The 16,064-nt window shown below is 35.7% G+C and overlaps 1 protein-coding gene across 1 annotated transcript; it reads left to right on the top strand.

Annotated features, from left to right (window-relative positions):
- Positions 1-2,651: 2,651 nt before the first annotated feature.
- Positions 2,652-5,234, top strand: LOC124840646 (protein DETOXIFICATION 48-like). The gene is made up of 2 exons (XM_047316731.2): positions 2,652-3,397; positions 3,623-5,234. Exons 1-2 carry the CDS (start codon positions 3,251-3,253, stop codon positions 5,108-5,110), a joined length of 1,635 nt encoding a protein of 544 aa, XP_047172687.2. The 5' UTR covers positions 2,652-3,250; the 3' UTR covers positions 5,111-5,234.
- The last annotated feature ends 10,830 nt before the right edge of the window (positions 5,235-16,064 follow it).

The raw sequence follows: 16,064 nt of genomic DNA, 5'->3' as shown, positions 1-16,064 counted from the left end.
TTCATGAAAGTCTGATTTGCTTTCAATTCTTCGTACATTTGTCTGTTCCTAAGACTCAAAGAGCATTTAAAATATCAACCTTTATGTCATCATTGTCCTAACTATTAGTGATCAAATCTTCCAACCACGTGCCAGCTGCGCTGCTGGAATTTATCTGTCTAACCAGCCAGCAAAACTTTCTGTAAAGATTGGATTTAATTTTGCAGGTTATTATAATTTACAGGAACTGAGTGGTTGCTATTGCCGAGAGGGTTGGTTGAATGAATTTTTCATATTTTCAGTTTATTATGCTCATTTTATATACAAAAATCATGATTATTAATTCTTTTCGTTGCTGGTAATTATTGGGCACACATTTCCATACTAGATTGTATGCCATGCGTATTCTACTGTTTATCAGAGTTCTAGCAGGTATGCTTTCTGGATTTCGTCCATATGAACATGCAAGTGTATGTCTCCATAAATGATAATTTATGTCGCGTAGTGACGGAATGCAACAGTTATATGTACTCTTCATTAAACCAATTTACGTGAACTGGTAGAGAAAGGCGAGGGGGGGGGGGGGGGGGGGGGGGGGGGGTCAGTAGAATAGTTTGTCCCGGTGACATGTTCCTACATGAACACATCCCATCTCTCTACATGATTGTGGAAAAGGTTAGAGGAATACAATTAGCGAATCGGTTCGAGCGTCTTGAGGAACATGATCGTTGTTAATGTCAAAGTGAAAACACTTATCATTATTTTCCTTTTCATTAAGTTAAAAGAAGTTGTGGCTGATCTCCAATATAGCAACTTGTTTTATGATATCTTTTTTATCGATAAGAGTAAGTTGGCACGCCATCATGACGTGATCCTGAACTCGTGGCTGCCATTTAATATAATCTTTTGCTGTTGGAGAGATATCTAGAGCTTACGCAGCTGCACTTTGCCAATCCATTTAGTGTGCCAAATTCGAGATAGGTTTCCTCCCATTCATATTTATTCATTCTTTGGATGAGACTGGTTTTTTCAGATTGTCCATTGCCAGAACCTTCACTGTTGCTTTATAAATTAATTCCAAAGCATTGGTTCCCTTGCATGATACATATCTTTCATTTCACATCAATTTGGTGAGCTACAGACACATGGAATCTGACATGGGATGGCCTTGAGTTACAGGAGATTTTTAATATATTTTCTTTTATCATTATTATACAATGAAATACTGATGGCTGAAGTTGCTCAGACGGCAAGGTAAAAAGAAAAAAAGAAAAAGAAGAAAGAGTTTACCTGCTGTGTTTGGGCTAATGATGATACAGAAGTTTCTGTTTCCTCATATAAAACGCCATGCTCTCATATTCACAGACAGACTCACCTTAATTCCCTCATCTTCTGATATAAGATTAAATGGTTGTAATTTGAGCACGTAATTCTCTCTAGTGTCTCCTATCTCCCATCTGTCTCTTCTCCATACGGCCAGCTACCATCATTCCCCATTAACACCACTGGTGGTCCCTCTATGACACCAACACCTACCTCCATAATCCACACATATTTTTTTGCATATGTAAATGGATATAGATACACATATCCATGAAGATAACCTTTATAAAAGGGGGAAGTGAAAAAAAAAAAGTGCAATATAATATAGCAGGTAGGAACACACTAGTTTTATAATATGAACTACTACGGGAAAACCAACCTATGAACTTGACAACGGGATTCGTAACTTTGATTTGTAACCATGTATCTCACTTAGAAATCTTAATAACTTTTGATTTTCCTTTACTGTTTGATGCCAAGAAATATTTATAACATGAACTAGTGGACAGCCGACCACTAGATATATTTGAACATATCTGCTTGGTAAAGGATAAAACATTCAACAAGTGATAATAGTGGGAGTACAACAAGAGGCATAGAACCGTGTGGGTCCTAAATTGGATGCAAGAAAAAACTTGCTTAATCTGTTAAATAAGGTAGCAGTCAAGGGAATGTTTCGCCCTTCGGCTGCTTCAGATGGTCTATATATAGACAATGGAGGTGTTAGGAATGGAATTTAGGACATGGTCTGGAGAAGATTGAGACATGCATGGCTTCGCTGCCTCAACCAACATGCAATGCCAAACATTTTGCCAGCACTACAAATTAGCAACTACCACCCACTGTCCAAAACCAAACAAAATATGTTGTAGTAAAAGTGAGTTAAAATTAGTACAAACTGTTGTTCTCTTCTTATTATATTCTTCTATATCTATATGGTTTTTCTCTCTTTCTTTTCCTCAGGTTGCTTATTTGCACTTTTTTGCTCTTCTCTTTCTTCCTTCCTTTTAAAGGTAAAAGAATTATAAAAAGTATCAAATCAAATAAAATTATCTTGAGTGCAAACACCAATGCATAAGCATCGTCTGTGCCCTTTCCATTCTAAAAGTATCATCACATCCCATACCAAAATGAAAAGGGAATATTAATAATAACAATAATAAGTTTCTTTGACAAGTAGGGGAATTTTTCTTTGGTGAATTGGGTTGCCCAACACTTGCACTTGGCATTTCCAGTTTGAGGATAAAATTCTGTGTGTTCCTTATACAGGGAAATGGAAAACCCAACGTGGTGTTTTAAAAAATTATCCACGCATAATCCATCCATTATTAATAACTGGGGTAGTTTAAACCACTATAATAGCCATCATTATCAAATCAAAGCGTGTGATCGATTTGACGGCTAAAATAACCACTAAAGCGAATAAATCTGTCCATTCTTTTTTCTTGAGTTTCACCATCCAGAAGATAACACCACCTTTAGCTTCCAATTTGTTTTTCATCTTTCTCCTTTTAAATATATTATCATTATTATAATCACATATTCTTCTATTTTCTTTTTTCTAGACAAAGAGAAGGTCGGTTGCCTCTGAGGACCTCATAAAGCATTTCTTCCGTTCAAGCTTCTCTCTCTCTCTTTCACCCTGTTCTTTTGGTAACAGTTGTTTCTTTTGGTAATTAATTTCATACTCATTACTGTATATAGTTCAGCAATATTTCTCTATAATGACACGTAACCTTTGTAGGGCCACCTTTTCATTCATAAAAACACATTCCCCTTCACCCTTTCCCTCGCATCCTCACACAAAAAACCCTCTAATTCTTCCCTCACACAACTTCAAACGCACTGCACGATCACTAAGCCCAAGCCAAGAGACTAGTAGCAGACACCACCAACCTTGTTCTTCTGTATTCAAGCTACCCTTTGTTACATACATAATATATCCATCATGTGTAATCCCAAACCATCCTCATCATCCCCATTTCTGTGTCCCACAAAAGCCCACCTCATAACTCCCGATCCCAAACTCAAAAATCACCCTCCGCTTCATCGTCAACTTCAGGATGAACTTCACAGATGGCCAACTCCCAACGAGGTAACGAGACACAGAGAGAGAGAGAGAGAAGATATTAATAAAAGGGGAATAAATCCTTGTAGCTATGATTTTTTGTGAATGTAATTTAAATGAAGTTGCGGAAGATACCATCTTCATGGTCACATCACACGATGAAAAACAAATAATGGGAGATTATGATATTAACGTGTTTTTGTCGTATTTTTTGTCCATGGTACTTTATAATTTTGGAGTGCATTGGTGCAGGTGATGGCAGAAATGAAGGCACTGGGGAAAATATCAGTCCCAACAGCAGTGACCGGGTTGCTCTTATATTCAAGAGCCATGATCTCAATGCTGTTCCTAGGATACCTTGGGGAGATGGAGCTGGCCGGAGGCTCTCTGTCGATCGGCTTCGCGAACATCACCGGCTACTCCGTCATCTCAGGTCTTGCCATGGGAATGGAACCCATTTGCGGCCAAGCCTACGGCGCAAAACAATGGAAAACGCTTGGCTTGACCCTCCAGAGAACCGTCCTCCTCCTCCTCTCCACCTCCATCCCCATCTCCCTCACCTGGCTCAACATGAAGTCCATACTCTTATGGTGCGGCCAGGACCACCAGATATCCTCCACCGCACAGACCTTCATCCTCTTCTCCATCCCAGACCTCTTCCTCCTCTCCCTCCTCCACCCTCTCCGCATCTACCTCCGTACCCAAAGCATCACATTGCCCCTAACCTACTGCTCCGCCCTCTCCCTCCTCCTCCACCTCCCCCTCAACTTCCTCCTAGTCGTTCACTTCAAAATGGGAGTCTCCGGCGTCGCCATAGCCATGGTATGGACCAACCTCAACCTCTTCCTCTTCCTCTCCTCCTTCGTCTACTTCTCCGGCGTCTACAAAGACTCGTGGGTCCCACCCAGCTCCGACTGCCTCCGCGGCTGGTCCTCCCTACTTGCACTTGCGGTTCCCACCTGCGTCTCTGTCTGCCTCGAATGGTGGTGGTACGAACTCATGATAATCCTCTGCGGGCTTCTCTTCAACCCCAAAGCCACCATTGCTTCCATGGGCATCCTCATCCAAACCACCTCCCTCGTCTACGTCTTCCCCTCCTCCCTCAGCCTCGGCGTCTCCACCCGCGTCGGCAACGAGCTCGGCGCCAACCGTCCCGCCAGGGCCCGCATTTCCATGATAGTCTCACTCGCCTGTGCCGTCGCGCTCGGCCTCGCCGCCATTGCATTCACCACCCTCATGCGACATCAATGGGGCAGATTCTTCACTTCTGACACCGAAATTCTTGACCTCACCGCCTCCGTGCTCCCCATCGTCGGCCTCTGCGAGCTCGGCAACTGCCCGCAGACCACGGGCTGTGGCGTCCTCCGCGGCAGCGCCAGGCCCACCGTCGGAGCCAACATCAACTTGGCCTCGTTTTATTTGGTGGGCATGCCCGTCGCTGTTCTCCTCGGGTTCGTCGTGAAAATGGGTTTTCCTGGGCTCTGGCTTGGGTTGCTTGCGGCTCAAGCCTCTTGCGCTTCTCTCATGATATTCGTTCTCTGCACCACTGACTGGAACGCTCAAGTGCAAAGAGCCAATGACCTTACCACTGCTAATTCTTCTTCTCCCAAGTTACCCACCACTCTCACGCCAACAACCACAAACCATGTTTCTCTTCCAGAGCCTCTTGTCACCCATGATCACCTTCCCCACACACCCTCTCTTGAAACAGACCCTCTCATTATACACACCGTAAATTAATTCACCCATTATTTAATTAACCATTTCATCATTCCTCGCCAGAATCCACACCAGATTGAATTGTACAACTTGTACTGAGGACAAAAAAATTTAATATTTATCTTCTCCCCCTGTTTCTCTCGCATTCATTATCCACTCTTTTTCAGGTGGTAGCGATAGTAATGATAAAATTAAACCCCTATAAACTCGATTTTATTACGTAAAGTAACCTTCTTTTTAATATTTTAGTGGATTAAGATTTTAATGATATGAACTTTACACACGGGTTTACCTGAGGAAAGGAAAAATATAGTGTGTATAAAAGAAAGAAGGAGTCTTTTATTATTATTTTTTTCTCAGAACCTTTGGGAGAAAGAGAAAAGCATTGGGTTCAGATGTCGGTTTTTATTGAAGGAGAACAAAAAGGGGTTTCTGAGTAACGTTCGTGCTGTTCTTCCGCAAAGGGAAAAACTCTTGACTGTCCAGAAATGGAAAAAAGAAATACCTCTAAGACAATCAAAACCAAGCCTAAAGCGTGATTTAAACTCGATCGGTTTCGTTTCTCACTGTTCCTTCTAAAAGATAACAATAATAAGAATTATTTGAAAGAAAAGGGTATTTGGGGCGTGAAGGAAATAGCTTTCATCCTCACGTCGCTCAATGACTGTATGATAATGATGGTTATTCATTAGGGTTGGTGTTGAGTATCTAAAACTGGAGCTCTAATTGTACATTCTCGTAAATGGTTGTCGTACAATTCCGTAATGTGCGTGTGATGCACAGAGAGAAAATTGGCCCCATGAGTGTGTGTATTATCATTACTATTATTATTTAAGTTTGCGCTGCTTCTTCTCCTCACACACCCTAACGTGTTGTGTGTGTTGAACAATTTGCTCTCCCCTCTCGTTAACTTTTATTAGGACCACTGTATATGATTGAATGACACATGTCTGTATGCAAGAAACATTACATTTACGAAATGATATGTTTCTGTAATGTTTTTCAATGCACGATGCACATATGGCAGAATGATTAGTGGTAGACGAGTTGTGACAGTGGCAATGAAAAATGCGTAGAAATATATGCTTCTTACTTAATTGCTCTTTTCCATAGTGTCTGTACGACAAATAAAGAAAGGATGAGCAAGGAAACAAATAGACACAGACAATGACGCGAAAAGACAACAAAAACAAAATTCAAATAACAAATTCAAATCATCCGTTCAACTTTTTTAATGTATATACGTTTTTAACAACTTCAAATCTTTGATGCATAAACATAAACTTAAACCAGCTTACTTTTTACTTTTTCTCAGTTTATATTGGTAAGTGGAAAATCATATTTAACTCCTTTTAACACTCTCTCTATCCATGGCTATAGCATTTTCTTTCTGTTTCAAAATTATTGTTATTTTTAAAATCTACTAACAGATTTGTAATTCATTATGTTTTCTGTTTTTGCTTCCATGGAGTATTAGTAACTTCCTTTTTGATGCTGCATACTCCTTAATGAAATTTGTATTGGAGATTTATTTAATATTGTCGTCAGGGATGTAAATGAAGTCTCATGTTGTCTGGTTTAAGTTTACACAAGTGTTGTTGTAATTCCAATATAAATTTATGTATCCTGATGAACTGAGAAAAAAAATTTTAAGACTTTCAAATTTTTCCAATTTGAAACTCTTCCAGAAGTACTACGTTGAAACAAAAGATATGTGAAATAGTTCCTCCTTTAAAAGCGAGTTTTGAGAGTAAAACATTCAAAAGCTTCTTTATCAGAATCTAATAGAGAATTCTAAGGTTGAGAAGAGTATAAAAATAAGAAATGGAAATACCTTAGTCAAAGCAGCAGAGATTGAGAATGGAGGAAGTGATGGATTTGATTTAATAAAGGATTAATGAAGTTTTTGAGTGGCAAAGAAGCAGAAGTGCAGAAGGGCAGAGTGGCTGGTGGGGGTGAGAGCTATAATGAAAACAGGTTAGGTAATGGTTTGGGGTGAGTGAGTGTGTGTGTGTGTGTTTTATTTTACATGGTTAATGGTCTCAAGTGTACGATAAAAAAAAAGCAAGAATGAGGTTGAAGACAAGGAGACAGAGACAAGAAGGGCACACGCAAATGGAGAGAGGTATCTACTGAGAGAAAACAGTAAAAGAATGATAACAATAATTGGTAGGAGAGAAGTATCTACTGGAGAAGGGTATTGGAGGGGCCCTGTTTGGAACTGCAGAAACAAAATCCAGCTATTATTGCCTCTGTCTACTTCTCAGATGACAAAAATATTGGAACAGTGCCTCTGCATTGCCACTTCCCCACCACCTCATTTGTTTTTCTCTAACCAAACCAGACCACTACAATCAACACAACACACAACATTCAAATTCAATAAAGAAAAAAAAAAACAACCTTTTTCTTATTTTTCTACATGCTGCATTTTCTTCATTCATTCACAACTATGAGTGCTTGTGTTGTAAGAGAAGAGATATGGTACAGGGCCCATCTCATATTTTGCAGTTTAGAGTGGAACGCCAAGGCCATGTTTGTCGTGTTGGCCTTCTTTTCCTCCCGACCCAGTGCTTCAGACCACCTTATCTTCTACTTTTCAACTTGTTTATATATATAAACAATATCTCCATCCCTATCTATATATCTATCTATCCTAGTATTACTTCATATTTATACACTTGTGGCAAAGAATTGTCTTTATAATGGGTGGTACAGCATCAACATTTCCAACATTTCATCATGGCTATCCAACATTTTTAGTTTCCAACACAGATTGTGTGGATATATGCCACCTCTTTCCAAAGCCCTTTCTTTTATTTTACCTCACATTCTGCAACTTTTTATATATCTTCTGTGTTTTCCATCCAACCATAAACCTTTATTCCTATTCGTTATTGATATTATACATATTCCTCGGAAAGGCGTACAAAAATGGTAAAGCTTTTGAAAAAGTGTGGCCTCAGAGGGTAATCAATTCCCCTTATTTTGACTATTTGCAACCGTGCACTATCTTATCAGATGCACCCTTCTGCAAATCAAAACTTAACAGACCACTAATTTCCTAGTCAAAAACGTGTATTGTTTCCTACTTTCTACAGTAATATATATATATATGTGTGTGCAATGGGACTTGAGAATAAAGTGCAGAACTTTAAAAGGGTTAAATTAACGAAACCTGCATACAAGATTTCCACTTACAAGGATTTGGTGCAAGTTGGTATTGCCATCATATATCTGCATTAGTGAAAGCTGTTTCCATGCCCACCTTTTTTTCCGTATTGCCACTTTTTTCCCTTTCATCTTTCATCTTTCATCTTTCATCACACACAATAACATAGGTTATATGTATACAGCATGTATGATATGTGTGCATGCTTGCATGCTATGATATATGTTTTTAACGCCCTGATAGATTATTACGATGCTGTTTTAAGTTGTTTTCCTGATAAAAGATAATAAGAGCATATTTTTGAAGATAAAAAACATATATATAGTTTATTGGGACGTAATAAGAAAGTGTGTTGGTGAGTATATTGGTAGATGAGAGTGGGGTCGATGGGGAAGAGAAAATGAACATAAACCCACACTACTACTATATTTTATCTTTGTACCATTGCTTCTTCTTCCTTCTTTTGCTGTACAAAAGGTAAATAATATTTCTACTCTCTGGTGGGCTTCGCACATTCTCACTCTTCCGAACAAATAAATATTGTACAAACCTGTAAGGGATAAATCTGCAGATTTTTAACCTTCTCTAAAAAATCATCTTCTTTTTTCTTTCTTCTTTCTTTTGCATGATTTTAGGCTTTTCTTCAGCTATTCCACCCTATAAATTCTCCCATTTACACTGTAACACCTCTGTAAGCAGGGATATCAAAACACGTCTAGATCCACATAAATTTAAAAATAATGCTAGACTCCCACATTTAATTTCATACACGTTATAAAAATAAAATGATCAAAAAAATAAAATGATCAAATAAATATAAAAGTTCATGTATGAAAGTAACATTTATTTATGTAAATTTAACAACAGTTACCAGCTATCTCTTCTCAGGCTTTAATTAATTTATCTTTTACTTCAGTATCCATTTAAACAATATCTAGAAACTTTATATGTATATACCGGTATATATATGCATACTTCTTAACTTAAAAAAAATATATCAAACTAAAACTCAAATTTAGGTCTATAGGTATATATATAATTAAACAACTTTAATTCCTAAATTTATAAAAAAAAATATTTTTAAATGTTGATAATCTTTCAATATTTGTGGATGTTATTTTTCAATATCGAATATTTCACAAAGATTTTTTTAATTAACATTCATAATTATTTTTTTTTCAATTATTGTATTGTTTTAAGTTGATGTTGACCATAATTATTTATACTGACATCGATTGAATTTGTTTTTATAGCGTACTTGGTTAGGATTTTCTTTTTTGTAGTTGTTGATGTAGCTGAAAAATTCCTCCAATTGATATTGACAAAAAAAAAATCTTAGTTAATGTTGGCCAAATATTTTCTCAAATAAAAGTTGAAGAAAAAAAATGGTAACATACTATTAACAAATTGGTTTATTTGAAGAAAACAAAAAATATAATAACCTCAATTAATATAAGTTGAAAAAATAACCTCAATTATTATAAGTTGAAAAAATATATCTGAAATGAGTCCAAATACACTACTAACATTGACAAATAAAACATTGACTAACATTGATGGAAAAATACTTTGATATAATATCAACAATAAAATAACATCAATGATGTCAACCGAAAAATAAATACAAATGACTTTAGTCTAGAAAAATATTCTCTAACATTTGTAAATAAAAAGAAATTGAAACCATGACATCGAAACATCACTCAAGCTAACAATGTATTAGTCATCCTTAAGTTGATGACATTCCGATCAAAATAAAGTTAAAAAAATATCAGAAAAAAAATTATGAATTTAAGAATAACAGAACGAAATAAATTTGAATTCATACTTATTTTTTAAGTAAATTTTAATTTTTTTGAATTTTAAATGATTCAAATACTCTTATAAAATTTTAATTTCTTTTAAAGCTTCTTATCCAACCCACAACATGTCTTTATCGTAAAGCATTTTAAGTTATGAAAAAAAAAATCCTTTTAAAAAATTTTAAATATTATAAATAATTCTTTGATTAATACTTTTCTTACCCACAACTTTACCTTGACTATTTAACTCTAAAAGAAAATCATCTACATAAAGATTACTAACTATCAATATAAAAATATTATTGTTAAAATTTAAATCAAGATTAAAATATAATATTCGGAAATATTGATACTATAATAACCGTTAAAAAAATAATAATATTCGCATCTTCTATTAAATACGAAATTTATTCACATATATCCGTGGGGGTTACGGATTTTTCTTTTGATCCCTATCCATCAAGTAACACAGCCTCACACCTATTCCTTCTCATTCAGGCCTTATAAGTTATTACAAACAATGACATACAAACATAAAAACACATTAAAAATTAAAACTAAGTATTTGAAACTCTTTTTTGAAATTATTAAAAGACTTATATTAATTAAAAATAAAGTCAAACATAAACGTTATTAATAAGTAATTTGATAATAGTCCGAGTGAAATTATGTATTCTATAAATATAAATTTTGTTAGGATAAGTTGTAATTTATAATTTTCATTTAAGAAATAAATTTTAAATTTGATTTAATTTTATAAAATTAATTTTTGAAATGAGATTCACGTTCATATGTTTATTTTAAATTAATTTTATTTCTAACGTGACTTTCAACCGATATATAAAAAAATCGTAACATTTTTATGCAAGCACGTATTGAATATCGATTGATTTTATGTGCACAGGAACAACAGACCTTTGCTTGCTTACTTCTCACAATCAGATTATGTCTGCAATGTGACAGAAAATGCAATTATGAGTATTGTTGGGAAGTTTATTGCTTTGAATTAGATTTGTATTAATTATTGCCTTAGTCACGTGCCTTTAATTAAGATCTATTTTTATCACAGTGTAATTATATAATTTTATATATATATTAAGAATCTAAATTTTATATTAGATTAAAAAAAAATTGAGTACTTGATAAAAAGAAAAGAAAAAGACACTCATAAATTTAATATTTTAAATTTTTATATTAAAATTAATTTCAATTCATAAGATTTTATTAATATTGCATTTCCCTTTAATTACCTTTAAAGACGATTTTCATATGTTATCAATGAATTTTCTTTTATGAAAAAAATATTTCTTCTATAATTTATTGGGTTTCCCTATAATCATGTTGAACCGGTAAAATCGATGAATTAATTGCAATCAATTAAAGTAAACTATTCAATTTTCAAAGAAAAAAATAATAATAAAAAAAAATCAAATCCCACCAAAAAAGGGATTCACAGTTCATTACTGAAATTACTTGATAAAATATTATTTTAATTTTAAAAAATAAACTTAACCTGAAATTTTAATTTTCATTCTAAATACAAGGTTGATACTAATAAAATGTTTTTGTATTAATGAAACTAGTTGTATGATATATTTGATTTGAAATTTATACGCATACTTTAAAGGTTAAAAGCTTATAAAAAAGTATTTTTAAAATCATAAAAAGTTATGAAATTATATTTATTATTGGCTTTACCATCTCCCTTATAAACTTCTTTGTGTTTGATTACGACAGTTTTGAAAGAATAGAAGATAGATTAATTGCTTAAAAACATAAAAGTTATTAAAGAAAGGTGGTAAAGTGGAAAAAAGGTTGAAGTTATGGAAGGTATTGTTTGAAGAATAAAGAAGGTAGACATTTATGGTCTTTAATGGCAAAAACCAGTTGAAGATGTATATTTAATCCAGCTATAGTTAGCATCTTATTAGACAAGAGTTACTATAAATACAATTGTACACATGTCAAAATCTTATAGTTAATTGTTAGTTAGGTTATCTACAAATAATTATTTAGAATAATTTTGTCTCTGATTCAGACACGCAAATTCCTTAAAGACAAACACATGTCTCACACAAAAACCTTATTGTCACCTATTTCTTAATACGCATATACTTTTCATCACTTATTGCTCTTCCTTATCATCTTAATTCCTATTTCCTCTCTAAACAACTTTTTTACTTTTTTCACTTTTAAATCCGAATTTCCTTAAACTTTTACTTTCTCATCATAACCATTTTTTCCAAACCAATAGCTGAATTAATTCTTAAACCTCTCTTCTTCTTCTTCTTCTCAAAGCTTAATTATCTTATTTTATTTCAATATTTCAAATTTGGTATAATATGATTCAATATTTTACATTTCAAATACCAATATTCAAATCTATCACGAACGATCGAATTTCGTTGTTCAAATACCATTAAAAGTTTAAATTGTGTATACTAAGTTAAAAACACATAATGTGCACTTTCGGGTTAAATAATTAGATTGTAGTGTTAATTGTGGAAATTTGTTTTAAAAATAAAAACAATGTAAGTTTTTGAAGAAAAAAAATGATGTCTCAAACGGTTTTGTCTTTAAAAAAACACATTAAAGGATGTAAAGAGTATTTAAGTTGCGTTATTATTATTAGCTCTATAATGGATGTTAGTATTTCAATTCTAAGTCTGTCTTGTCTATTGCAGTTTTATTCTTAAAAAACATGTTAAATAAATGATAAAAGAAAAAAATATTAAACTGTATTAGACTTGTATTTTTAAATGATGTAAAACTATTATATGGAAGTAAAAAAATGCAAACATATTTAATGTCTTGCATACTAAGTTAGCTTTGAAGGAGAATAATTGAGCAAATTACATAATTATATGTTTGTCACTTTTGATTTAAAATAGGCATGAAGATGCCGTCCCCATATATGTGTATAATGGGACTGTGTTGGTTGAATAAACGTAAAGAATTAAACAATGAATAGGAAAAAGTAGGAAGAGAATAAAGAAGAATTCTTGAAAAGTGAGAGAATGTGTGTGTTTATGAAGGAAATAGTTGGCTTAATCTGGCAATAAGAATATATTCAGCATTCCTTCAAATGTCTCATCACAACACCCTTTATTCATACCCAACAATCAATGAGTGGCCATTTTCCATACTTTCCATCTATGCCTTTTGCATTTTACCATAACAAGCCTTTAAACTTTTCTTATTATTCTCAATGCCTTCCTAATATCTTTCTTATCTCTCCCTTCTTCAACTTACAAAAACCTTCTGCATTTAATCTTATAACAAAATTAATGGACAACTTCTTTTAAGACACTTTGAAGAGATATAACTTAAAACTTTAACTTTTTCATAAGTTAGGACTAATTTTTTATAAATAACTTTAAAATAACACATTTGGAACTCAACTTTTACCATTACCTTATGTATAAATTTATTTTAAATTTTCTTCCAAAATACTCGTAACAAAACTTAATTTATATATTTAATTTTTTCTATATCTAATAAAAGCTAATATCTTTATTCTTTTTATTTTATTTTATATTTTAAAAGAAAAATGTTTTTTTATTAGTGTTGGATAAGTCACTAGTGCAGAATTGATCTTTAACGTCACCCCATAGACGTCCGTCCACGAAAACTCCAACGTAAATAATTGACCGGTGGCATAAATGTAAATAATTGAGTGTGGAGACGTCCGTCCTGGAGGGGGACGGACGTCTATAATATAGTAGACGACAGACCCCTCTAACGGACGTTCAAAAGACTGACTGGTTGAACTACCCGGTCAGCCTCTTGAACGTCCGTCCTGGAGGGGGACGGACGTCTATATGTAGTAGACGTCCGTCCCCCTCCAGGACGGACGTTCAAGAGGCTGACAGGGTAGTGAACCAATCAGCCTCTTGAACGTCCGTCCTGGAGGGGGACGGACGTTTACTATATATGGACGTCCGTCCCCCTCCAGGACGGACGTTCAAGAGGCTGAGGGGTTGTACTACCCTGTCAGTCTCTTGAACGTCCGTCCTGGAGGGGGACGGACGTCCATATATAATAGACGTTCGTCCCCCTCCAGGACGGACGTTCAAGAGACTGACAGGGTAGTACAACCCCTCAGTCTCTTGAACGTCCGTCCTGGAGGGGGACGGTCGTCTATTATATATGGACGTCCGTCCCCCTCCAGGACGGACGTTCAAGAGACTGACAGGGTAGTACAACCCCTCAGCCTATTGAACGTCCGTCCTGGAGGGGGACGAACGTCTATTATATATGGACGTCCGTCCCCCTCCAGGACGGACGTTCAAGAGACTGAGGGGTTGTACTACCTGGTCAGTCTCTTGAACGTCCGTCCTGGAGGGGGACGGACGTCCATATATAATAGACGTTCGTCCCCCTCCAGGACGGACGTTCAAGAGACTGACAGGGTAGTACAACCCTCAGTCTCTTGAACGTCCGTCCTGGAGGGGGACGGTCGTCTATTATATATGGACGTCCGTCCCCCTCCAGGACGGACGTTCAAGAGACTGATAGGGTAGTACAACCCCTCAGTCTCTTGAACGTCCGTCCTGGAGGGGGACGGACGTCCATATATAATAGACGACCGTCCCCCTCCAGGACGGACGTTCAAGAGACTGAGGGGTTGTACTACCCTGTCAGTCTCTTGAACGTCCGTCCTGGAGGGGGACGGACGTCTATTATATATGGACGTCCGTCCCCCTCCAGGACGGACGTTCAAAAGACGTTTAAAATAAAGATACACACTTCAAAACGCGAACCCGCGAGGAGTTATGCGAACCTTTCCCTCTGCGCCTTGCATTTCCAGGTTGGTTTTTATGCGTTTTGGTCCATTTAATCTTACTTTTGTTCCGATTAAATTGTTCAGTGATGACATATCTTTCATTTGGACCGATTAAAAATCGTTTTCGGTGCATTTTGGTGCAGTTTGTTGCGTGTTCGTGGGCGGCGTTTTTTGGCCTACATTTTTAGGTCGTTTACTCCTCCATCTTCCTCCATTTTCATTTTGAATCTGTTCTTCAGACGTGTTGCAGTGCACAAACAAACGTTCAAACCCGTAATCCTAAATAATCCTAACCCGTAATCCTAAATAACCCTAAATAAGCCGTCTAATAAAGCCCTTTCTGCAGTAGTATATAGACGTCCGAGAGGTTCACAGCGGACGTCTATATAGACATCCGGGCTGACACAGCGGACGTCCATATAGACGTCCGGCCGAACACAACGGACGTCCATATAGACGTCCGACCTGACACAACGGACGTCTACATAGACGTCACCCGAATAGACGTCCGTTGGAGGTCGAACGTTAAAAGGCCTAAAGAACGGACGTCTATGCCCGTTTCTGCACTAGTGAGTATAGAATAAAAAATATGATATTAATTATAGAAATGAAAAGATATTTTTGTCCGCATATACTACGGATAAAATTAACGACAAATAATTGACAAATAATTAAAAACAAATAGTTAATATCTAAAAATATTTATTATATATAAATAACGGATATTTTAATATCAGTTTATAAACGAGTTAGAATATAATATTATTTATACATTTAGTGTAAGGACCTAAAAATTTGGATCCAGGGTTATTAGGCCTTAGTTGTGGCAACCAAACCCTTAGCAATTTGGGCTCATGACCTCGGTAAGGGGCTCTCCTAAAAAGAAAAAACTAAAGTTCATTTGCCAATTCTCCTTTCTCTCTCTAAAACCCCTTTTCCCAAATTCTTTTCTACCTTCTCTCTAGCCTCCACATTGATTTAGCCGTTGCATGTTCTGTTAGGTGGTACCCTAGCGACCGTCTCGTAGAGAGCTTCAAAACCATCCAATTGGTTTTACGTTCTTCAGCCGGTAAGTGGCTTCCTCTTTTCTCCGCTATTTTCAAAATCTAGGGCCTATGGTTCTACTGCTTTTGTGCAATTAGAACTGTCCTCTTTCCAATTCCTGTCAAGTTTGAGCTCTAAGGGTTGTTCTCATCACCAATGTGATGGTTGTAG

This window comes from Vigna umbellata, chromosome 2, assembly GCF_029865625.1.
Source record: "Vigna umbellata cultivar VRB3 chromosome 2, Vumbellata_1.0, whole genome shotgun sequence".
NCBI lineage: Eukaryota > Viridiplantae > Streptophyta > Magnoliopsida > Fabales > Fabaceae > Vigna > Vigna umbellata.
Note: the sequence above shows the minus strand (reverse complement) of the source record. Positions and strands in the feature narration are given on the sequence as shown.